The sequence below is a fragment of the Thamnophis elegans genome, chromosome 9, assembly GCF_009769535.1.
Source record: "Thamnophis elegans isolate rThaEle1 chromosome 9, rThaEle1.pri, whole genome shotgun sequence".
Lineage (NCBI taxonomy): Eukaryota > Metazoa > Chordata > Lepidosauria > Squamata > Colubridae > Thamnophis > Thamnophis elegans.
The window spans coordinates 7,314,987-7,340,930 of record NC_045549.1 but is presented as its reverse complement, the minus strand read 5'-3'; the positions used below and the strand labels follow the sequence as shown (position 1 = coordinate 7,340,930).

Here is a 25,944-nt window from a genome sequence, read left to right as displayed (position 1 = left end):
CTAATTTTTGATCACTCCTTTAGCAGAAGGCATTAAAGTAAAAAAAAAAAAAAAGTCAAGATGGCGGCTTTGATCACTTTGTGGCCGCCATCTTGATTTTTTTAATCCGCCTCCAAATGGCCCACTTTTCAGATGATATAATTTTCCAACGAAAATATGCTTGAGAAAAAAAATACAACTAAAGCACAAATACACTTTAAAACCATGTCAGATGTGAGCCTTTATTATATAGACATTGAAAAATACTGTAAAGGACCTTAAATTGAATAACATCAGTTACAAATCTAACTGCTACATTTCCACAACAGCAAAGCTTTTTTTTTTGGTGATAGATGATTGTAGTGTGTAATTCAGTCTGCTTGTCTAATTTATTATTTGAGATATGTGGGAGACCCAGATTTGGGGTTATTCCGCAATCGGGTTAAATGCATTTTAAGGACATACCGTGTGAATAAATGTTAGAAAAGACAGGGAATATTGAAATATTGAAATTTATTGAAATATTGAGGAAATATACTCTTTAGTTATAAGAGATTGTATACATAGGTGTCCACGCCTATGGACTCAGTGAGAGATATGGTGTGTTAGTGTCATGATGAATTAAATTCTGTGATTTACGTAGTTGCACGCAAAATTGCAATGCTACTAAAAACGGTGAAGCTTGGGATGCAACATTGCAACAAACACAATTCATGATTTGGAAAGGAAGCTTATCATGGTATAACAAAGATAAAATACAGGTGGTCCTTGACTTAACAACCATTCATTTAGTGACTGTTTGAAGTTACAATGGCACTACAACGGCACTTACAACCGTTGTAGCATCCTTATGTCACATGATCAACATTCAAATGCTTGGCAACTGACATGTATTTATGACAGTTGCAACGCCCCAGGGGGGTGCGATCCTCTCTTGTGGCCTTCTGACAAGCAAAGTCAAGGGGGAAAACAGACTCACTTAACGACCGTGTTACTAACTTAACAGCCGCAGTGATTTACTTAGGAACTGGGCCAAGAAAGGTTTTAAAACGGAGCAAAGCTCACTTTTAGCGGTCTTGCTTAGCCGTTGAGTTAGTATTTGGGACTCAATTGTGGTCATAAGTCGAGGACTATCTGTATTGGGTGCAACAAGCATAAAACATTCAGGAGTGAGGTGTGCCAATTTAACATTGCCATAGCTGGTTTGATTTGGAAGAAGGAAGACCTTCTGTGGTCAGAAATGTCAAAAACAAAATCACAGGCATTTTGTCTCATTACATAGCTCTTATACTCATTTTTAAAAAATAAATCGCTACGGGAAGTCCTCGGGTTTCCTTCTCAATTCATATAACGCTGTTGGATCAGAGGTTCCCAGTTTGTTTGTCACAGGTTATGAGTCCTCCATAAGCTGATTACATGTCAATAAGTTCAGTGAACTTCAATGAACTTCAAAAGTTCAGCTTGAACTTCATTATTTGGTCTTATTTTTGTTCAGAAGTCCCTGTAAAGGAAGCATAAAATGTAAGCCACTTGATTAGTTTTCTCCACTTACAAAAGATTGCCCTTATCCATTGTGACCTCCTTCTTCTTCTTTTTAAATATTTTTTTATTCTTGAATAAACACAAATGGACAAAACACAACAAACACCCCAAAAGTATCTTCCATTGCAAATTATAAAGAGCTTTCGTGCATCCCTTCCACAGTCATCACCTACAATTCATACCAAGTTATATGTTTTAAATCATATATATATGTCTCCCTTTATTTATATATAAAGTCTCCCTTTATTTATTTATTTATTTATTTATTTATTTATTTATTTATTTATTTATTCATTTTATTAAGCATTTATAGGCCGCCCTTTTCCCTGAGGGGACTCAGGGCGGCTTACAATAATAGGGGAGGGGAGTGCAGGACAAAACACAAAAAGAAAATGTGAATAAAAATAATTAGCAATAAAAACCCAACATTCATTCAACATTCGGGAGGGGCGAGAGTAGAGTCTTATCCCCAGGCCTGTCGGGATAGCCAGATCTTGAGGGCTGTGCGGAAGGCCTGGACGGTGGTGAGGGTGCGGATCTCCATGGGGAGATTGTTCCATAGCGTCGGAGCTGCAACTGAGAAGGCTCTCCTCCGTGTAGTCGCCAGTCGGCACTGACTGGCGGATGGGATTCGGAGGAGGCCTACTCTATGCGATCTGATGGGACGCAGGGAGGTAATCGGCAGAAGGCGGTCTCTCAAATAGCCAGATCCACTACCATGGAGCGCTTTTGTAGATGGTAAGAAGGACCTTGAAGTGCACCCGGAGACCAACAGGTAGCCAACGCAGCTCACGGAGGATCGGTGTTATGTGGGCAAACCGTGGTGCGGTTTATCAGCACAAATAAAACACACACACACACACACACACACAGACAGACAGACAGACAGATAGATAGATAGATAGATAGATAGATAGATATAGATATATATAGATATAGATATATATCAGTGGTGGGTTTCAAAAATTTTTGGAACCTACTCTGTGGGTGTGGCCTCCTTTGTGGGAGTGGCTTGCCAGCCATGTGACCTGGTGGGAGTGGCTTGCCGGCCATGTGTTTTCTTTCTTTCTCTCTCTCTCTCTCTCTCTCTCTCTCTCTTTCCTTCCTTTTGTCTCTCTGTCCCTTTTTTTCTTTTTTTCTTTCATCTCTCACTCTTTTTCTTTCTTTTTTCTTTGTTTATTTATTTCTTCCTTTCTTTCGCTTTCTCTCTCTCTCTCTGTGTCAGTCTATCTGTCTGTGTGTGTGTGTGTCAGTGGTGAGTTTCAAAAATTTTTGGAACCTCTTCTGTAGGAGTCCTTGGGGATTGGGTGGCATATAAATATATTTAATAAAATAAATAATAAATAAAATAAATAAGGTGTGGCCTGCTTTCTGGGTCCACTGGTGGAACCTCTTCTAACCGGTTCGGTAGATTTGACGAACCGGTTCTACCGAATAGGTGCGAACTGGTAGGAACCCACCTCTGATATATATATATAACTGATGTGGCCCAGCAGGAGCCATTGGAGCTGCCACCAGACTCCGACAGTGAATTATGTAGAATAATGAGTCACCCAAAGTTAGAACTGATTAAATTATCCACCGGACACTTCTAAGCTTCCCCTCTCTTTGTTGGCTTCCTTGCAAAAGTGACAAACAAGCCACGGGTACACCAGCAGGAAACCTCTGACAGTGAGCTAAGATTCAGAAGTTTTGCGGAGCTGCTGTGAGTAATTTTTTTACTAAATATGCGATAAGCAAAGGGTGAATGCTAGCCCTGTGAAAGAAATGGCAGAGACCGACATGTGGCAAATAAAGAATTTTTAAAAATAAATAAATGTCTGAGCCGTTGACTAAGGATTTGGCCTGCCACACTCTCTATCAATTTGTTATGCTGTTTCATTAGTGTAGTAATTGTGAGGGAGGAATAGAAAGGAGTAGAATTGTGGAATGTGTTGTTGTCATTCCTTTTTAGAAGACCAAGGTCATCTTTTGTCTCCGCACCTCTGCACCTGACCGGAACCAGCTGGGTGGAGATGCCAGCGTGGCTGAAGAAGATTGGACCATGTGATGGATTTATGGGTGTGGGGATAAGATCATTAATTTTCAACTGGGTGGAATCTCAGGAAGCTTTTAGATTTGGGGTTCCACAGTTTGTGCCAACATGTCTGTCTTATTAAATTGGAACTTTAAGGATAGCTCTGCCTTGGACTCTGATTTAATTCTGCATGATATTTGGAATGCTGACAGATTTCTTGCCTCATTCCAGCTTGATTTATTAGTCCTCAGAAAAACACAAACACAGCTAATACCCCACCAACGTGATCGCTGCTTACCTCTTTAATTCTCCTGCCTTGGTCCTTGTTCAGATTCAGACAAACTCTCCTGTTATCTCTAAGCGTCACTCTACATATATGCAAAGAGACCAAATTAAAGACCAAATTAGACAAAGGATTGTTTGATATTATTCGTATTGGAAGAAATATCCTTCTGGTTCAGTTCCAAGTGGAGAGAAAGACACTGGAAACATGGAAGCTGATTGGAAAGGTGGTTTATCGATGGGTTTGAGGCAGGGATGAAATCCAGCAGGTTCTGGAGAACCGGTAGCGGAAATTTTGAGTAGTTCAGAGAACCGGCAAAATGCCACCCCTAGCTGGCCCCAGAGTGGGGAGGGAATGGAGATTTTGAAGTATCCTTCCCCTGCCATGCCCACCAAGCCACGCCCACCAAGCCCACCAAGCCACGCTCACAGAACCGGTAGTAAAAAACATTGAATTTCACTACTGGTTTGAGGTCCTGGGCAGCTGACCACATGGAGTGGAGAGTGAGGGTTATTTATATCTTCTCTTGGGCCTTGTCCTTGAGCTTCCTATTCCTGCGGAAGAAATGCATTTTATTGGCTGTAGTCAGATTCCCGTGGGGGCCATGCAGGGGTCATAGATGACCTTGTAGATTTTCTGAGACAAGCTTGGTTGAAGCTTGCTGGGTGATGCAATGTCCCCAGGTGATTTCGCAGTGCAGTGAACCCTGCTGCCAGATAATCCTATAATGTCCTGGAGGGTCATCTCTTAATCCCTTCACCCTGGACCAGAAGGACTTTTGTTTTGTAGATAGGCTGGCCCAGTTCTTCTCAACGGGCACCACATATCTGCTGGGGGCAGGGAGCTGTGGCTCTGAGTTTCTGTCTCCCTTAAGATTTCCATTTCTCTTTTAGGGGAAATAGAACAGTCTGCCTTCTTAAATATTTCTCAAAATATTTCATTCTTCTAAGAGGGGTGAACTTCCCTCATTAACAGTCATCATTATTCGACTTTCAATGCAAGCAAAGTCAATGGAGCCAGTTGCACTTTATGACCGTGTTATACTAACTGAACAATTTCAGTGATTCACTTAACAACTCTGGCAAGAAAGGTTATAAAAGGCGGGGCAAAACTTACTTAAGAACTGTCTCGCTTAGCAATGAAAATTTGGGGAATTCAATAGCTTCAATAGAAGGCATCAAGATTCTGCTCAGCTACTTACATCAGTTCCTCTTGACTACAGAGGCCGCTTGGCTCGTGGTACACAGATTTTTCGGTAACTATACGCTTCTCATTCACATAATTTCTCCATGTTCTGCACGAACAGCGACCCCGGCTCGTGGGCATTCCTGCAAGAGATGATATAAAGGAGGTGAATTCTTCACCCATCATTTACAATAGACTATAGCAATAGCAATAGCAGTTAGACTTATATACCGCTTCATAGGGCTTTCAGCCCTCTCTAAGCGGTTTACAGAGTCAGCATATTGCCCCCAACAACAATCCGGGTTCTCATTTCACCCACCTCGGGAGGATAGAAGGCTGAGTCAACCCTGAGCCGGTGAGATTTGAACAGCCGAACTGCAGAACTGCAGTCAGCTGAAGTAGCCTGCAGTGCTGCATTTAACCACTGCGCCACCTCGGCAAAGCAGTGTTTCTCAATCCAGCAACTTTAAGATGAGCGGACTTCAGTTCCCAGAATTCCCTTGCTGGGAAGGGAATTATCTATCTACCTGCCCGTCCATTCATCAGTCTCTTTTTTAAAAGCAAAAGTTGAAAAGTTTTTATACAGATTGAAAACAATACAAATATAAAGGAAAAAAAAAGGAAAGTGAGTAAGAAATAAGAGGGGCCAAAACCAAGAAAAAGATATAAAGCAGCGACTTTTCATCTTTTTTTTAACAGTTATAAATATATTTATATTTTATTCCGTCTAAGATTACATTGCGACTCCCTTCTTTCCATATTCTAACCTTTATGATTATCAAATCCATAAATCACAAGTCGTCAGCAAAAAGCCCATGAAGGGGTTACAGACATTAAAAAATGTAGCTAGGGTAAAGGGGAAGGGTAAAGGGGAGGAAGGGGAAGGAGAGAAGGGAAAGGAGAGGAGGAAGGAAGGAAGGAGAGAAGAAAGAGAAGAAAGGGGGGTAGGAAGGAGGGAGGGAAGGAGGGAGGGAAGGAGGAAAGGAAGGGGGAAAGGAAGGAGAGAAGGAGAGAAGAAAGGGAAGGAAGGAAGGAAGGAGGGAAAGGAAGGAGGGTAGGAAGGAGAGCAGGAGAGAAGAAACGAGGGAAGGAAAGAGGGAGGGAGGGAAGAAGAAGTAGGACCGTTGTAAGATAAGATGGATCTATGGGATGTTAAAAAAGCAATCTTCAAGTATATTGTCAACTGTAGGGGAAAAATTGTTATAAATACATATTATTAATAACAGTTATGAGATCATATAATTGTGAATGTATATATGAAATTGATAAAATTAAAATTAAAATAATAATAAAAAAATAAAAAATAAAAAATGTAGCTATTGATTTTTCCCTAATTAAAAAATCAATTTGCCTGCCTGCCTTCTTTCTTTCTTTCTTTCTTTCTTTCTTTCTTTCTTTCTTTCTTTCTTTCTTTCCTTCCTTCCTTCCTTCCTTCCTTCCTTCCTTATTCCTTTCTTCCCTCCCTCCCTCCCTGTTTGTGCATTATATTAAAGTAAAATCAAGCTATATTATGACTTATTCAGCAACCTACGTGAACAAAATATCCTATCCCAGCTAAAACTCAGAAACCTATATTTTTTTTATTGATAATTATCAAAGCCAGAAACAAACATTAAACAGGACAGTGAGTAGAGGAGACACAAACAATTTGCACGAAGGAGGAAGGAGCGAGAAGTAGACAAAACAGGAAGAGGCTCTATTGGAGTACACCAGAGGTGGTATTCCCCAGTTGTCTCCGGTTCGGGAGACACGGTAGTGGCGGCTGAGGAAGGCTCCACCCACCCACCCCGACATAATGCGTGAGCACTGCACGCACTCATATATGCGAACTGGTAGGGAAGGTAAGTGAATCCCACTCCTGTAGTACACATCCCACTCTTGAAAAATCTGGGTGAATTTGGAAATGCTGCTCTCTAAAATTAGATTTAAAAAAACAACAGCAAATCAGATCGGTTCCACCACAAAACCGTGTTCGACTAAAGCGCGCTCGACGAAACCGCGTAGCTGATGTCATCACAGGGCGACAACAGCGCAGAGACAGAAGCACGCTGTAAACGCTAAACCTAAAATTAACCCCTAAACCTAACCCCCCTAAACCTAACCCTAAACCTAACCCTAAGCCTAACCCTTAACCTAACCCTAAAGCTAACCCTAAAGCTAACCCTTAACCTAACCCTAAACCTAATCCTAACCCTTAACCTAACCCTAAACCTAAACCTCACCCTAACCCTAACCCTTAACCTAACCCTAAACCTAACCCTAAAGCTAACCCTAAAGCTAACCCTAAAGCTAACCCTTACCTTAAGTTTAATCGGCTTTCTTTCAAAGCACTATTTAAAGCGCCCTTCTTTCTCCGCGCTTGCTGTTGTCGCCCTGTTGATGACGTCAGCGACGCGGTTTAATCAGGCGCGCTTTAGTTGAGCACGGTTTTGTCGTGCCACGAATCAGATCATTGAACCATGCATGAGAGTTACACAATAAGTCAGAAAAACAAGGATGAGAAGGAAACTTTGTTTGGTCATCTTTTTGTTGAGTCTCTTTTCCTAGTTGTGATATCTTGGCCAAGACCTAATATACTGGCTAAATTCACTTCCACCCCACCCTGCTATTCGTCCCCTACAACTAATTTTCATGATCTGGTTGTTGTTGTTTTTTACAAAATACCTGAAATGCTACATAAGAAACACGGGGAAAGAACCGATAATGATGGAAACATGGGAAAAGATTTGGGTAAGAAATGTAAAATTTACGCAAGCTCAAAACTTTTTATAAGATGTTTTATAGATGGCATTTAGATCCCAAAAAGTTAGGTTGTATGTATCCGAATTTACAATCTAAATGCTGGAGATGTGATTGTGTTGACGCTACGTATTATCATATATGGTGTACTTGTAAAAAAAAATTAAAGCATTTTGGATAAAAATATGATGGATTATTCAAAATATTCTTAAAAAGAGGATAAAGTTCACTCCCCAGCTGTTCTTGCTAGGTATAATTACACTAATCTGTACACTAATTTACAGTCTAGACACTAATTTGATTCTGAACTTAACAACGGCAGCAAGATTGTTGGTGGCGCAGGACTGGAAGAAGGAAGAATTGCCTACTATTCAAGAATGGACATTAAAAGTAGTAAACTTAGTAGAGATGGCCAAAATCTCAGCATATTTGAAGGACCATTCCGATGAGAAATGCAAACTGGAATGGAGAAGATGGATTGACTACATTCAAAATAAATATCGGACTAAGAAATTTCAACTAGCTTATGAATGAATGAACAAGGAATGTTACGATTTATCTAAAGTTAGCTTAATAAAAGGGGAGTTAAAGTACAAGAGGGAGGTAGGATGCTATAGTTAGTTAGCTTATCTTAGTGTATGATTGTTAAATGTTTATACCCTGTATTTTGCTCTGGGAGGTTGGGGGGAGGGAGGGTTGGAGTGGGGGGTAGGGTTGGGGCGTGGGGAGGGAAGGGGAATGGGAAACATTTGTAAAATCTATTAAAACTCTTTAATAAAAAATAAAGAAACACGGGAATCTGTCCTAAAAGAAGAATCTTGAGATTAAGAACCAGTCAATATAGAGGCGATAGATAAGAGATTGCATGTATGGTTTCAATTATAAATACATTCCCATAATGAGCTTAACAGCTGTCTTCCCTTCTGCCCATAAGGCAAACATTAGTTTCGTCCAACTCTGTTCTCTCCATTTCAAAGCCAGAAATAGACATTCCAGAGGACTAGGAATAGAGAAGGAGACTCCAAATAACAGAATAACAGAGTTGGAAGGGACCTTGGAGGTCTTCTAGTCCAATGCCCTCCTCAAGCAGGAGGCCTTATGCTATTCCTAACTTGCAATTAGGGGGGGGGGGGAAAGAACCAGGTCACCCCCTGAAGAGGAGAATATGTAAACACAACAACGGATAGAGTGGATGGAAGGAGGAGTAGAAGGAAAGATAGGAAGGTGAGGAGAAAGGAGAGGAATAGGAGGGAGGGAAAAGCAGAGGAAGAATTGGAGGGAATGTAAGAGTAGGAGAGAGGGGAGATAAGGGAGGATGAGGGGAAGGGTAAAGGGGAGGAAGGGGAAGGAGAGAAGGGAAAGGAGAGGAGGAAGGAAGGAGAGAAGAAAGAGAAGAAAGAGAAGAAAGGGGGGAAGGAAGGAGGGAAGGAGGGAGGGAAGCAAGGAGGGAAGGAAGGAGAGAAGGAGAGAAAAAAGGAGGGAAGGAAAGAGGGAAGGAGAGGAGAGGAGGGAAGGAAGGAGGGAATGTAGGAGAGAAGGAAGGGGGGAAGGAAGGAGGAAAGGAAGGGGAAAAGGAAGGAGAGGAGGAGAGAAGAAAGGAGGGAAGGAAGGAGGGAAGGAAGGAGAGTAGGAGAGAAGAAAGGAGGGAAGGAAGGAGGGAAGGAAGGAAGAAGAAGTAGGAATGTTGTAAGATAAGATGGAGTTATGGGATGGTAAGAAAGCAATTTCAAGTATATTGTCAACTGTAGGGGGGAAAAAAAAACAAATGGTTGTCCAATCTCTTCTTGAAACCCTCCAGTGAGTCTTCCGAAGACAAATCATTCCGTTGATTAACTGTTTTCACTGTCAGGAAATTTCTCCTTAATTCTAGGATGGCTCTTTCCTTGATTAGTTTCCACTCATTGTTTCTTGCCCTGCCTTGAGGTGGTTTGGAAATAGGTTGATCCCCTATTTATGGCAGCTCCTCAAATATTAGAACACCCCTATTATGACACCGAGTAAACTAAAGTAAAGTTAAAGGCTACCCTCGCACATGTGTGCTAGTCATTTCCGGCTCTAGGGGATGGTGCTCATCTCCATTTCAAAGCCAAAGAGCCAGCACTGTCCGAAGACGTCTCCGTGGTCATGTGGCCGGCATGACTCAACGCCGAAGGCGCATTGAATGCTGTTACCTTCTCACCAAAGTAGTCCCTATTTTTCTACTAGCATTTTTTACGTGCTTTCAAACGGCTAGGTTGGAAGACGCTGGGACAAAGTCATGGGAGCTCACTCCGTTACGTGGCGCTAGGGATTCGAACCGCCAAACTGCCGACCTTTCCGATCAACAAGCTCAGCGTCTTAGCCACTGAGCCACCGCCTCCCCTTTTCATTAAGCCAAACATACTCAATTCCCGCAACTGTTCCTATGTTTTAGTTTGAGGACAGATTAAGGATATAAAATAAATGAAGAATTGCAAAAAAATAAGGAAATCCTTCGAAGAGGGAAAGTCCCCTTTAAATGCTAGAGAAAGCAACGTCGAAAGTGATATTTCTTCTTATTTCAAGGTTACCCAAAATGACGCAAAGAAATTGCACGAAGGAGCAAGAGAAGCAGAAGAAACAGGAACGGAACATCATGAGCATCTGGATGCGACCTTGGAAATGCCTCCCTTCTACAACCAAAATTTGTTACCTGCATGAGAGCCACACAACAAGCCAGAAGTACAAGGATGGTGAAGAAAGCTTGTTTGTTCATCTCGGCGCTGAGTCCCTTTTCTCGCTTGTGTTCCAGAGAGAGAGAGAGAGAGGGAGAAGAGGTCTTCTTGTCGGGCGAAGAGCTCATTTATTGCCTAAATTCCACCACAGTTTTGCAGCAGGGAATTCCCAAAACGCTCACTTTCACTTCTGATTTATATACATTATCAAAGAAGCCATTCTCTAGGCCCCACCTATTAGGCACCCACGATCTTGGACTGCAGTTTTCCTTTCCAAAAAATCGTCCTTTTGTTTTTTAACGACGACGTGTGTAGGCGTGTCTGTGAAATCCCCAGGGTTTAGGCATTCGCCTTTTACTCATCAGCACCTTTGGTAGTAATTAAAAAGTCGCTGAGGATCCAATGTTTGGGATTTTGGCACTCGAGCCGGGATGCAGTTTGACTTGACCGTTTGAACCCAGTGGCCTGCGGTTTATTCGAAACAGATTATAACAGATTGACAGAGTTGGAAGGGACCTTGTAGGTCATCTAATCCAACCCCCTGCTCAAGCAGGAGACCCTATTCCGTTTCTGACAAATGGCAGTCCAGTGTCTTCTTGAAAGTCAGAAGTGATGAAGCTCCCACAACTTCCGAAGGCAACCTCTGTTCCATGGGTTGATTGTTCTGTCCGGAAATGTCTCCTTATTTCCAGGTTGAATCTCTCCTTGATCAGTTTCCATCCATTATTCCTTGTCTGGCCTTCATGGAAAAATAGTTTGACCCCTTCCTCTCTGTGGCAGCCTCTCAAATATTGGAAGACTGCTATCCTGTCTCCCCTGGTCCTTCTTCTTCACTAGATCTAGCCATGCCCAGTTCCTGCAACCGTTCTTCATATAGTTTTAGCCTCAGTCCCCTAATCATCCTGCTTGCTCTTCTCTGCATTCTTTCTAGAGTCTCAAACTCTTTTTTATAGTGCGGTGACCAAAACTGGATGCAGTTAAATAAACCATGGGTTTGATCCAAACTACGAACTCAAGAACCTGTTAGTCAGTTTCTTTCATCTTTTCATGAGTGAAGAGCCATGGTGGCGTAGTGGATTAGATTGCAGTATATCAGGCTAATTCTGCCGACTGCCAGCAGTTCAATCCTGACCGGCTCAAGGTGGACTCAGCCTTCCATCCTTCCAAGGTGGGTAAAATGAGGACCCAGATCGTTGGGAGCAATAGGCTGACTCTGTGAACTACTTAGAGAGGGCTGTAAAACACTGTGGAATAGTATATAATAGCAATAGCAATAGCAGTTAGACTTATATACCGCTTCATAGGGGCTTTCAGCCCTCTCTAAGCAGGTTTACAGAGTCAGCATATCGCCCCCCATAGTCTGGGTCCTCATTTCACCCACCTCGGAAGGATGGAAGGCTGAGTCAACCTTGAGCCAGGTGAGATTAGAACCGCCGAACTGCAGATAACAGTCAGCTGAAGTGGCCTGCAGTACTGCACTCTACCCACTGCGCCACCTCAGCTCTATATAAATCTAAATGCTATTGGGAAGGATGAAGGAAGGAAGACAAGAAAGAAGGAATGGAAATAAAAAAGGAAAGGAACGGAAATGAGAAGTAAGCAAGGAAGCCATAGGGGCACAGTGGTTAGACTGCAGTATTGCAAACAACATCCAGTTTCCGCGGTTTATTTCTGATTTCTGGCCAAAAAAACAAACACCCAATAGAAATAGAAGAGGGAAAGTGTGCGCACCAAGCACACACAAAGCGAATGGGCAGCAACGTCCTGAAACTGATCTTCATATGTTCCAATCCCCCTAATCATCTAATGATCTTTTCTGCACTTTTTCCAGAGTCTCAATATCTTTTTTATATCTAATAGTTCTAACTGGTTCACTCCAGTGAATGGGATTCAGCCTGCTCGCACCTATTCGGAAGAACCGGTTCGTAACTTTCTAAGCAGTTCGGAGAACCGTTCGTTGGAAGAAATCTTATTTTATTTTTTTCCCCACTTTACGGGGCTAATCCTGTAAGGAAGGACAGGAGGGAAACATTCTGGTGTTAGTTTCTAGCCTAATCTTTATTACCCTCCTTACAGAAACTGCCTCTCTGGTTAACCCTTATTACCGTTGTAACAGCTAAGGCAAAGCGCCCATTGACGTGAATTGGCCACAGCCACATTGTCACATGACCATCTAGTTATGCCTACCCAGCTGGTCATTATGGCAGAGAACCGGTTGTTAAATTATTTGAATCCCACCACTGGTTCACTCTTAATATGCATTTAGGAGAAAAGCCATTTAAATTAATTCTGGTCATTTAAAGAAAAAGTTTGTTTTTTTAAAAAAAATAATTATCAGACAATCAACAGTAGCCTGCCTTTTCATATCCCTCTCTTTGCTGATGACTCACAGCAGTCTTGAAACTGAAACCACATCTGGCTTTTAGGAGAAACCTCTGTCTTCAAGGAAAAGGAAGGGATCTGACTTAATGTGCCAGACACATTAAGGGGAAGCCCAAGATATTATCTTAATTAAGGCATTCGGAGGATTCTGGTTGCTATTTCTCGTAAGAGCCCCGGAATAGTTTGAAGAGAATTCAGTTCACTTGGTGTCAGGGCTCCAAGTAATAGCAATAGCAATAGCAGTTAGACTTACTATACCGCTTCATAGGGCTTTCAGCCCTCTCTAAGCGGTTTACAGAGTCAGCATATTGCCCCCAACAACAATCCGGGTCCTCATTTTACCCACCTCGGAAGGATGGAAGGCTGAGTCAACCCTGAGCCGGTGAGATTTGAACAGCCGAACTGCAGAACTGCAGTCAGCTGAAGTAGCCTGCAGTGCTGCATTTAACCACTGCCCACCTCGGCTCATAATAATAATCCCATATCAAGCAAAACTCCGAAGCAGTTGAAGTTCTCAATAGCTTTATTGGAAATATCCTATTGGCGCGGATCTAATGAAAACCGACCCTAAGAGTTTCCACGGTTTCCGCCTAATTAAAAGTAAAAGGTTGTCACTTCCTCCCCCCCGCCGAATCTCTGTCACATGGTCCAATCAGCAAACAGTCCAGTTGCTACATGACCTCAGTCTCCTCCTTCTGAACACCTGCAGGAATGTCCTTGGTTCTCAAGGGAAAGCATTTTGTTTTGGCTACAGCACTCCAGCTATCTCTATTCCCCCCGCCCTGTCCTTCAGCTGCAATATGTGTCAGCACTGAAGCAGCAAAATAAAAATGGCCTCTGTTCAGCCAACCTCAGGGTTGACACTTGGTAGTGAACCACAGAAGATCTTCCACTTACAACTTTAGTGATGGTTCAAAGTTACAACGGCACTGAGACTTAAGATCATTTTTCACGCTGGCGACCATTGTAGCATCCCTATAGGTACAGCCAAGTTTTAACTGCCTTCCTGAAGGGCAAGGTCCGGACCTCTGAGGGTAGCTGGTTCCAAATGGTCTGAGCAGCCACAGAGAAGGCTCTCCTCCGGGGGCCTGCCAGCCTGCACTGACTGGCTGACAGCGTCCGAAGGAGGCCCACCCTGTGGGATCTTATCGGCCGTTGGGAGGTATGTGGCAGTAGGCGGTCTCGAAGGTACGCTGGTCCTAAGCCATGTAGGGCTTTAAAGGTAATGACCAACACCTTGAATCGCATCCGGAGACCAATCAGTAGCCAGTGCAGCTCGTGGAGGACAGGTGTAACGTGGGTGTACCTCGGTATACCCAATATCGCTCGCACGGCTGCATTCTGGACTAACTGTAGTCTCCGAAACGCTTTTCAAGGGTAGCCCCATGTAGAGCGTGTTGCAATAATCACAGAGTGATTACAGAGATGCTGTGACTTTCCTAACTGTGAGGATCTATTGTTAGTGATATTTTTTTCAGTCTCATTGTAATTTTCAGCAGCCACTAAACAAATGATTGTAAGTCAAGGATTATGCATACTACATTCCAAAAATGGCTTTTGTTTGAAAAATTGGGAAAGTTTTCAGATACTAAAAGTGCCTTTGAATTTCACTATGGAAAGTCCTTTTACATGTCATGACACTGCTGGGCCCCGTTTACACATACATGTAATTGGGGCATGTAGTAGCATCATAGCTCCTGTCAAGCAAAGTCAATGGGAAGCCAAATTCATTCAAGAACTATGCGTCCAACTTAAAAATTTGCTGTACAACAGAACAACCTGCTGCTGTGGCCAAGAGGTGGAGCTCTCGCCTCACAATCAGGAAGTTGTGAATTCAATCCTAGGTAGAGGCAGATGTAGGGTCTCCTGCTTGGGCAGGGGGTTGGACTAGATGACCTGCAAGGTCCCTTCTAACTCTGTTAACCTATTAACAATTCCAACGATTCATTTAACAACGGTGGCAAGTAAGGTCGTAAAACGGGGCAAAGCTGACTTAACAAATGTCTCACTTGGCCACATAAATTTTGGGCTCAATCGTGGCCATAAGCTGAGGACTGCCTGTAAGATGTTGAATTTTAAGGCTACATCTGCTGGATGGAGAATAATCCTAGTAATCCTATTTAGAGCTGAGTTTTTCTTGTGCTGGCTAGGAATTTGGAAATTTCTAATCCCCAAAGCTCTGATCGATGTCCAGTGAGAAGACAGTTCCCTCGAAGGCAGAGATCACAAATGACCACAATGATTATTTATTATTATTTTTCTTTAATCAGTTTCATTTTGAAATGAAACAGGACCATAGAGTGACAGCTAATTTAATCAGGCAAAGAACACAGCTCCCAATATCTTTATTTTTCCTTTAGCATGAGCCAAAATATTAGCAGTCCTCTATCTTGTATTCTTTGGCTCAAGTACAAATTACTTTTTGGAGTTTTATCTTTTATATGTTGATTTTTCCTAGCCTGCGATTTTTAAACCCACTCCGTGTCAAATCCAGCTTCAAAAGGGAAACATCCTTGAGCTAGTTTCACAGAAAGAAAGGAAGGTCCATGCTCCATTTCCTAATTTTTGATCACTTCTTTGGCTGAGATAAAAAATGTCAAGATGGACATTTTTCAGTAGTAGCTCTGACCCTTTGGAACAACCTCCCCGTGGAGATTCGTACCCTCACCACCCTCCAGACCTTCCGCACAGCCCTTAAGATCTGGCTATCCCGCCAGGCCTGGGGTTAAAGATTGGGATCCGTCCCCACCCGAATGATGAATGAATGTTGCTTCTATTTTTAATTATGTATTGTCTGTATATGTAATTACGTGTATCCCCTTCCTATAGGTTGTAAGCCGCCCTGAGTCCCCTCAGGGAAAAGGGCGGCCTATAAATAAAAGCAATCTAATCTAATCTAATGGAGGCTTTGATCCCTTTGTGACTGCCATCTTGATTTTTTTTAAACCCTCTTGCAGATGCCTCAGCTGTCAGATGATGTAATTTTCCAACAAAAACATAGCTAAAGGTTCCCGTTGCACATATGTGCTAGTCGTTCCCGACTCTAGGGGGTCAATGCTCATCTCCGTTTCAAAGCCGAAGAGCCAGTGCTGTCCGAAGACGTCTCTGTGGTCATGTGGCCGGCATGACTCAACGCCGAAGGCGCACGGAACGCTGTGACCTTCCCACCAAAGGTGGTCCCTATTTTTCTACTTGCATTTTTACGTTCTTTCGAACGGCTAGGTTGGCAGAAGCTGGGACAAGTAACGGGAGCTCACTCCCTTATGCGGCGTTAGGGATTCGAACCGCCAAACTGCCGACCTTTCTGATCGACAAGATCCACATCTTAGCCACTGAGCCACCGCGTTCCTAACAAAAATATACTGCAAGTGAAATAGAAACACACACATTTAAAACCATGTCAACTTTGTGCCTGAGACTTTATATTGATTGAAAAATGCAAGCACTGTGAATTGAAGAAGACCAGATACAAATCTTATTGCTACATTTCTGCAATGGCAAAGCTTTTTTGTGTGTCAGATGTGTATGTTGTGTAACTCAGCCAGTATGGTAAGTTTATCGTTTGAGAATCCAGCATCCAGGTTATGATCATTATCAACAAAGAAAGAATCAGTTTCTGAGATTTAGCTAGGTTCAGAAGATGTTTCTTTTTTATCCAACATCTTCTTAAAGACTTCCAGTGTTGGGGCATTCACAACATCTGGAGGCAATTTCTGTTCCACTGGTTAATTGTTCTAACAGTCAGGAAATTTCTCCTCAGTTCTGAGTTGCTTCTCTCCTGGATTAGTTTCCACCCATTGCTTCTTGTTCTACCCTCAATATCCTCCACACTTCAAGTTTAGACCTGGATAACAGAATAAGAAAGTTGGGAGTGACCTTGGAGGTCTTCTAGTCCAACCCCTTTCAGACAAATGGTTGTCCAACATCTTCTTAAAGACTTCCAGTGTTGGAGCTTCTGGAGGGAATTTTTTTCTACTGATTAATTGTTCTAACAGTCAGGAAATTTCTCCTCACTTCTAAGTTGCTTCTCTCCTTGATTAGTTTCCACCCATTGCTTCTTGTCCTGCCCTCAGGAGCCTTGGAGAATAGTTTGACTCCCTCTTGATTATGGCAACCCCTGAGAAATTGGAAGACTGCTATCATGTCTCCCCTAGTCCTTCTTTTCATTAAACTAGACGTACCCAGTTCCTGCAACCGTTCTTTATATGTTTTAGTCTCCAGTCCCCTAATCCTCTTTCTTGCTCTTCTCTGCACTCTTTCTAGAGTTTCAACATCTTTTTTACATCGTGGCGACCAAAACTGGACGCCGTATTCCAAGTGTGGCCTTACCAAGGGATTATAAAGTGGTATTAACACTTCACCTGATCTTGATTCTCTCCCTCTGTTTATGCAGCCTAGAACTGTGCTGGCTTTTTTGGCAGCCGCTGCAATGCCGGCTATTATTTATCTATACTGATCTATATTGATCATAATATGCTTTGGTTTTTCTTTACTGTAATGCACAGATATCCAACCACTGGATATTATATCCTCCGAAGGAAAGAGAAGGGAAGGAAAGAGAAGGGAAGGGAAAGGGAAGGGAAGGGAAGGAAAGGAATGGAAAGGAAAGGAAAGGAAAGGAAGAAAGTTTTCCAACAAAAATATACTGTAAGTGAAATACAAATACACACATTTAAAACCATGTCAAATCTGTGCCTGAGACTTTATATTGGTTGGTAAATACAAGCACTGTGAACAAGATCAGATACAAATCTGGATGACACATTTCTACAAGGGCAAAGTTTTCTTTTGTGTCTGATGTGCATGTTTTGTAAGTCAGCCAGTTTGGTCAATTTATCGTTTCCGTATGTGAGAAGCCCAAGGTTTTGGGTTTATTCAGGAATCAGGTGAAATGTATTTTGAGGACGTACTGTGTGAATAAAGGCCAGACAGAGAATAGCAGAATAAGATTTATTGAAATATTGAAAAAATATACACTTCAACTATAGTAGACAATATGTACATACATGTTCAGAGAGGACTCAATGGGAGGTATGGTGTGTTATGGTGTCACAGACTCCATTCTGTGACTTAGGCACAGATTGCACACAATTTTGCACCCATAGCATTGCACACAAAATTGCAAAATGATAAAGCTTGGACTGCAACATTACAACACACACAGTTCAGGATCAGAAACAGAAGCCTATGAACAAGCATGAAATATGTCCTTGACCTAGGAGCCATTCATTCAGTGGCCGTTCAAAGTTAAGATGGCACTGAGAAAAGGGACATGATCCATTTTTTACACCCACAACCATTGTATATCCCCAGGGTCACGTGATTAAAATTTGGACCCTTGGCAACTTAGCTCGTATTTATGACGGTTGCGGCGTCCCCTTTCGCGACCTTCTGACAAGCAACGTGAAAGAGGGAGCCAGATTCGAGCGCGTTGCCAACTTAAGGGTGGCCGTGACTCCCTCGTGCCCGAGAAAGGTCGTAAAATGGGGGCAAAGCTCGTTTTTAACGGGTTCTCGCTTTGCAACGGAAAATTGGGGGGGCTCGGTTGTGGTTGTAAATCAAGGACCGTCTGCATTGGTGTAACCAAGCATAAGCTATTCAGGAATGAAGGAGGCCCGTATCACATTGTCCTGGCTTGGTTGATTGCTAAGAATGAAGGTCTCCCATGGTCAGAGATGTCAAATTGAAGAGAAAATGACAGACAAGTTGGCTCCTTGTGTCATTCTTGTCCTTGTTTTAATAAGTTCCAACGGGAAGTACTTGGGGGGTTACTTCTAAACCCCAGCAGATGGATAAGAATAACGCTGTTGGGCCAGTGGCTCCCAATGGGTGTCCTAGATGTCCTTCAGAAGCTGATTAGATGTCTTCAGGAAGTGATCAGCTTGAACTTCTTTGATTGGCATTGCCTTCTTCTATAATTGCCTGCAAAGAAAGCATAGGTGGTTCAGTGGTTAGAGCGCAGTATCACAGGCTATTTCAGCTGACCACTAGCTGCAGTTCTCTCCCCATTCTTTCTTTTCTCATTCCAGCTTGATTTATTGGTCCTTGGGGGGAAAAATGCGAATGCAGCTAAAGCGTCAACAAAATGATCACTGCTTACCAGTTTAATTCTCCTGCCTTGGTCCCCGTTCAGATTCAGACAGCGTCTTCGGTTGTTTCTAAGGAACACCCTGCATATATACAAATTAGAGACCAAATTAGACCAAAGGATTGTTTTGAATGTTATTAACATTCATCATTAATTGATGCAACTGGTTTTTCCCCCAATATATTTTTATTATTTTTACATTTAAAACAATGCAGTAGCGCGAAGTCAAAGTGACCATACAATCATATTATATACAGCTAGTCTCAACCATTAACAATTAGCCTACTTAATACATTATCTATCCTTCTGTCCAATCACAATGAATGATCAATTAAAAAATTCTGAAAAATTCCAGAAGATCGAAACAGGAGTCCTTCAAAAGATTTGTTCTAAATAAGATATTGATGTGTGTTTCACTCCATGAATTTACAATTGGACATTTGATTGTTGGAAACAAACACTTTCTTAATTCTGTGGCTTACTTTTGTCCCTGCCAGCTATTGTGTGAATTAATTAATTTATGGTTTGCTCTTAAGGCTTAGCGTGTATTGTATGAACAATAAAATAAATGAATTTGTCTTTTTTTTTTCTCCTTTTAGGGCATTTGTTTGAAACCACATCTTGGGTCTTTTGAGGTTTTCTCTGTCTTACTTTGTTTGCCGCTATGTGACCATTGAAAGCGACGGAATAAATTTTGTTGCTTTCAAGTTCTGTTTTTATTTGGAATTATGAGACATTATTGTTATCTTTCCTTCTCCTTGATTCCTCCCAATACACTCCTTTTACTATATATCACTAGGTTGCCTATATTGAAAGGGACTTTCTCATTCAAACTTTCCCTGTTTATCTAACCTCATGATTCCACAGCTCCTCCTTGTGTTCGGTGACTGGCCCCAAGTTTATTAAATTCTATATTTCCTTGAGCTGGATTGCAGGAAAAAAAATCCAGAATATCTAAATTCTCCCCCGACGGACAAAAAAGACTAGGAGCCGCAATAAATTGTATATTTCCTGAGGAAGCCCAGGTAGTTGGACTTCTCCCTTTATCTGTCAGAGTTCTCTTTTGACGCATAGCTCATGCTGCAGATTTAGGAGGCAGTTTTATAAAACTGCTGTTTGCCAGCAAGAGAATTGATCGTTTGCATGTTTGTGTGTGTGTGTGTGTGTGTGTGTGTGTGTGTGTGTGTTTCCTATCACAGACTGCGAGTTAAGTAGGAGAACAGGAAGTAAAAGGAGAAAATAATAATAATAATAATTTCTCCCCTTCGGAGAAAAGGAGCGACAGGACAAACTAACAAGAATCTAGGCAAGGCAGAAAAAATGGGGCTGGGGGCTATAAATCCCAGACTATTCTGAGATCGCCCACCTTTCCACCCCCAATCAGGTGGAATCTAGGGACACAGAAACATCTGGGGACCATCTGGGGGCAGGAAAAGGCACTTCTGTGCATAGGGCAACTTTCGGAGGAAGAGAGAGAGGGAGAGAAGGAGAGATAGAGTCACACAGAGAGAATCATACATACGTCTATAGATACCTACAAACAATGGCATCAAACTTTGCTTTAGCATGGGGATATGGAATATGGGAAATGAACTAGGTTCAAGCCCCATAGCTTTGCTGCTTTTTCAAGATATATATCTAGGCACCCATGTACGGAATTTTTAAAAAGGATAACAAGATACATTTAAAAAAAAGAAAATGTAAGGAAAAGAAAGAAAAGAAATAAGTAACTGAAAAAAGTGCAAATAAGGAAGGAGAAGGCAGAGGCAAAAGGAAAAGAGAAAGTTATAAGGTGGTTTCCAACCTTTATAATGGCAGTTACGTTTATTTATATTTTAACCTCTCTCTTAAAGGTTACAAGACAGTTTCCTTCTTTCCAGAGTCCATACTTTCTAATCCTCAAACCCCCTAGATGGCAAGTTAATTCTTCCCTTTTGTTTCAGGGGATAAAAGAAAACAATTCCCTTGGTTACATGATCAAAATTCCAGCATTTGGCAACTGGCATATAACTATATTTATATAGATCACTGCAACATATTGGTTACAGTGATTGTGTGATCCCCTTTTGCGACCGCCTGGCAAGCAAAGTCCGTGGGAAAGCCGGATTCGCTTTACAACGGTGTTGCTAACTTGAACTCTTGCAGGGATTCACTTAACAACACGGTGGCAAAAAAAAAAAAAAACTGGTCCTAAAAGGGGAGCGGTAAGAACCATCTCACTAAGCAATGGAAATTTGGGACTCGGTCGTGGTCGTAAGTCGAGGACTACCTAGAGAGCAATTCAATAGCTTCAACGGGAGAAGGCAGCGGGATTGGGCTCAGCTACTTACAGAAGTTCCTCTTGTCCACAGCTGCTGCTCGACCTGTGATATTCGACTTTCGCCACACGGTCCATGTTCACGAACTGCATTCCCGATCTTTTGCAGAAACAGCGCTCCCGGGGGGAGGTGGGCAACCCTACAAGGGATCATTTGGAAAAGGTAAATTATTCACGCATCAGTCACAATCGTCTAAGGCAGCGGCCTCTAAACCTTTGGGCACCTGGGACCAGCTCCATGGAGAGAGATTTTTCCGTGGACTGAAGTGTTGGAAGAAATAGGAAAGGAGAGGAGAAGAGGTTGGAGATGAGGGGAAGAGAGGAGAGAAGAAAGAGAGAGAGAGAGAGGAAGGAAGGAAGGAAGAAAGAAAGAAAGAAAGAAAGAAAGAAGGAAAGAGAAAGAAAGGGAGAGAGAGGGAGAAAGAAAGAAAGAAAGGGAGAAAGAAGGAAGGAAGTGCAGAAAGAAAGAAAGAAAAAGAAAGAAAGTGAGAGAAAGAAAGAAAGAAAGAAAGAAAGAAAGAAAGGCAAAATTATCTTGTTTGATTAAGGAAAAATCAAACTAGGACCTTGAAACTAAGAATTTCTCAGACAGAGGTGACAAATAAATTGCATAGATTTCATGAATGTTTTCACCCATTAATACCTTCTTCTAATCTGGTGGACTCCACAGATGATTTCTCTTCAAGCAAATCTTATTTTCCTAACACAGATCCTTTCAACTCTGTTTCCCCCACTCCGAAGCTAGAAACAGAGGACCTTCCAGAGGACTCGGAATAGAGAAGGAGGAGACACCCCCCCCCCGAATAACAGAATAACAAGAGTTCAGAAGGGAACCTTGGAGGTCTTCTAGTCTAACCCCCTCGTTTGAGCCGGAGATGCTCTACCCTTTCAAGCCAAATGGCTGCCCCCCTGTCTTCTTGCTCTAATGTTGGAGCAACCACAACTTCTGGAAGGAAATCGTTCCCACTAATCAATTGTTCTCGCTGCCAGGAAATCTCTCCTTATTTCTAGGTTACAAAACGGTTACACCAGGATACAAAAGAAACTTGCACGAAGGACGAAGGAGCGAGAAGCAGGAAAGGGGTCTTGAAAATCAGGGAGAGGGTTGAGCTTGGAAATACCTCCCTTCAAGAACCATAAAGTAAAAGTTGTTTTACCTTGAATGAGAGCCACACAGCAAGCCAGAACAAGAACGGTGAAGAAAACTTGTTTGCTCATGTCTGCTCCGAGTCCTCTTTCCTGCTTCTGGTCCAGAGAGAGAACTGATGTTCCTGAGCTGGTGAAGAGTGAATTTATTGCCTGAATTCACCCACTGTTGCTCTTTAGGGAATTTCCATCCTCCTCACTTTCACTTCCCATTCATTGTCATTTCAGCAAATAAATCATTGCGTGGGTCCTCCTAACTCAAGCACACCCACACACAAGTGTGTATTTCTCTTTTCCCCAAAAACAAACAAAAGGCCTTTTGCTCTGCTCTTTCCCTCAGCTATTCCTATTTTTCCCATTTTTTCTAATTTTTCTAAAGCTAATTTTTCTACAGCTTTAGAAGGCATTTCTACGGAAGCCCCTGGCAATCGGCTTGAGAGAGTAGCCTCTTTCCTCTTCATTTAAATTGCTGGCGATCCAGTGTTTAGAATTCTTGATATTAGAAGGTTGTGCAAAGCCGGTGATTTGTGTTTTATTCAAAACGTTGTCGTTAAATAAACCACAGATCGGCACAAAGCATGAATAGAGAGTTGTTGCTCAGTGTAATTCACCTGTTTATTCTAGTTCAGGTGAAGTCCACCCAACTTAAAGTTGTCAAGTTTTTCTTTAAAAAACCATCCTCTCTTCTGTTCCTGTTAATATCTTATCTAATTCTGTCAATTCCGTATAAAAACCAAATAATTTAGCATCTTTTTCATACCTAGATTGTATTTGCAATTGTGTATACCAATCCATATTGATCCCTTGTTTTTCTAGATCTTGTTTACTTTTTAGCTCCCCCTTTTCAGTCTGGATATCTTTATATCTCACAATATTTCCCCTGTTCATAATATTTGGATGTATTAATGCTTCCATCGTTGAAAGTCAGACTGGTATCTTTAAGTAATGTTGTTCTCTAACTCACTTTAATTCACCTGTTTATTCTAGTTCAGGTGAAGTCCACCCAATTTAAAGTTGTCAAGTTTTTTTTTAAAAAAAATCATCCTCTCTTCTGTTCCTGTTAATATCTTATCTAATTCTGTCAATTCCGTATAAAAATCATATAATTTAGCATCTTTTTCATACCTAGATTGTATTTGCAATTGTGTATACCAATCCATATTGATCCCTTGTTTTTCTAGATCTTGTTTAGTTTTTAGCTCCCCTTTTTCAGTCTAGATATCTTTATATCTCACAATATTTCCCCTATTCATAATATTTGGATGTATTAATGCTTCCATCGTTGAAAGTCAGACTGGTATCTTTAAGTAATGTTGTTCTCTAACTCACCTTAATTCACCTGTTTAGTCCAGTTCAGGTGAAGTCCACCCAACTTAAAGTTATCAAAGTTTTTTTAAAAAAAATACAGGCAGTCCATGACTCCCAACCTATATACAAAATGTGACTTATAGGAACTTGTTCTTAATCCAGGAACTGCCTATAAATACAATTATTATCTTGAAATGCAGTTGAGTGTGGAAATCTTGGGGAAAACCTTGCTTTGTCCTTTGCCAAATCTCTCTCTCTCTCTCTCTCTCTCTCTCTCTCTCTCTCTCTCTCTCTCTCTCTCTCTCTCTCTCTCTCTCTCTCTCTCTCTCTCTCTCCCCCCCCCCAGGTTAAATATTTGTTTTTCTAAAGTTCAGAAACAGACACCACATCGATCTGTCTTTTATCTGTTTAGCAAGGAAGGCAAATCGCCTCTACAGGTAGTCCTCGACTTACGACCACAATGGGACCTCCAAATTTCTGTTGCTAAGTAAGACACTTGGCAATTGAGTTTTGCCCCACTTTATGACCTTCCTTGCCACAGTTATTAAGTGAATCACTGCCGATGTGAAGTTGGCCACATGGTTGTTAAGTGAAATCTTGTTTCCCCGTTGACTATGATGGTGAAAAGGTCGCCAAAGAAGATCCCATGACCCAGGGACACCACAATGGTTATAAATGTGAGTCAGTTGCCACGCATCTAAGTTTTGACCGTGTGACCATGGGGATGCTGCTACTGTCTAAGCGTGAAAAATAGTCGTAAGTCACTTTTTGCAGTGCTGTTGTAACTTCAAATGGTCACTAAGCGAACCGTTGTAAGTCGAGAACTACCTGTACAGGTAGTCCTCGACTTACAACCACAATCGAGTCCCAAAGTTTTGTTGCTAACGTTTGTTAAGTGTGTTTTCCTCCATTTTATAACCTTCCTTGCCATTGCTGTTAAGTGAAACACTCCACTTGTTAAATTAGCAACCCCAATTTAACTAACAAATTGTTGTTAAGTGAATCTGATTTCCCCATTGGCTTTGCCCGTCAGAAGGTCACCAAAGGGGATCACATAACCCCGGAACACTGGTCGTAAATGTGAGTCAGTTCCCAAGCGTCTTAATTTTGATCACCTGACCATGGGGATGCTGTTGTAAGAGCTAAAATCGGCCGTAAGTCACTTTTTTCAGTGCCGGCGCAACATCAAATCCTCACTAAACGAACTGTTGTAAGTCAAGGACTACCTGCACTCAATTTTGTCTCTAAAATGTCCCCTTGATCCAAGACCCTAATCTGATTGACAGTAGATTTTTTGCTCCTTGATGGCTGCAGCATCTGGGGCTGATGTGTTTGTGTGAATGGTTCCTAGGACATTACAGGAAAGACTTTTATTCTTCCCTTCAAGCGCTTGAATAAATAATAATAATCTCTCTATATATAAATGGCTGTGTGTGTGTGTGTGTTCCAGCATAACTCTGGAACGTCTCGATCAATTTCATCCAAACTTGGTGCACAGATGACTTACTCTCTGGAAACAAATACTGTGGGGGTAAGACACCCCTAACACCCCTCGGGGTGTGCGTTCTGTTAAGATACAGCCTGTTGTGCCTTAAAATGGCTTCTACTGTACTGCCTTAAGTGACTTCTACTGTACAGCACAGTGGAGTTGCCAGGGCAACGGCTTTACAGTACTCCACAAGGGGGCTCCCTCTGGTAAGTGGGGAAACCCAACATTAGAAATTACGCTCCTGGGGGTACAGGGAAAACATTTTTAACTAATTTAATTGTCGATGAAATTGCCTCTTCGGGAATTGTGGCAACGTTAATGGAAGGAGGGAGGTCAGCCCATTACGTTGTCACTTGAGATTGCCATTCCTGTCTAATACAGGACTGAGATAAATAAATACTCGGGCAATGCCGGGTTATCCGCTGGTATATAGATACCAGATACCGTGTCTGAAAGAATTTGAATATTTTATCCCAAACGCAGGTGGGACTGAGAAAGTATAATTTAAATTCTCCGTGGCAAGGCTTCCTTAGGAAATATACAATTTATTGCGGCTCCTAGTCCATTTTGTCCATCGGGGGAGAATTTAGATATTCTGGAATTTTTTCCTGCAATCCAGCTCAAGGAAATATAGAATTTAATAAACTTGGGGCCAGTCACCGAACAAAAGGAGCAGCTGTGCAATTATGTGGTTAGATAAACAGGGAAAGTTTGAATGAGAAAGTCCCTTTCAAACGGCTACCAATATAGGGAACTTAGTGATATATAGTAAAAGG

The 25,944-nt window shown here is 41.9% G+C and overlaps 2 protein-coding genes across 3 annotated transcripts; both read right to left on the bottom strand.

Moving 5' to 3' along the window:
- Positions 1 to 475: 475 nt before the first annotated feature.
- LOC116513241 (C-X-C motif chemokine 2-like) lies at positions 476 to 10,580 on the bottom strand. Its single transcript, XM_032224228.1, has 4 exons — positions 10,419 to 10,580; positions 5,023 to 5,152; positions 3,837 to 3,906; positions 476 to 1,480 (listed from the first exon to the last, which is right to left on the bottom strand). Exons 1-4 carry the CDS (start codon positions 10,564 to 10,566, stop codon positions 1,451 to 1,453), a joined length of 378 nt encoding a protein of 125 aa, XP_032080119.1. The 5' UTR covers positions 10,567 to 10,580; the 3' UTR covers positions 476 to 1,450.
- Positions 10,581 to 17,754: 7,174 nt separating this feature from the next.
- On the bottom strand, positions 17,755 to 23,796 carry CXCL11 (C-X-C motif chemokine ligand 11). Of its 2 annotated transcripts, none has more exons than XM_032224644.1 (5): positions 23,701 to 23,796; positions 22,383 to 22,501; positions 21,239 to 21,365; positions 18,921 to 18,990; positions 17,755 to 18,742 (listed from the first exon to the last, which is right to left on the bottom strand). In XM_032224644.1, exons 2-5 carry the CDS (start codon positions 22,441 to 22,443, stop codon positions 18,698 to 18,700), a joined length of 303 nt encoding a protein of 100 aa, XP_032080535.1. In that variant the 5' UTR covers positions 22,444 to 22,501; positions 23,701 to 23,796; the 3' UTR covers positions 17,755 to 18,697. The 2 variants fall into 2 exon arrangements, with proteins under 2 accessions (XP_032080535.1, XP_032080534.1); XM_032224643.1 differs by lacking the exon at positions 23,701 to 23,796 and adding an exon at positions 23,497 to 23,546.
- Positions 23,797 to 25,944: the final 2,148 nt, after the last annotated feature.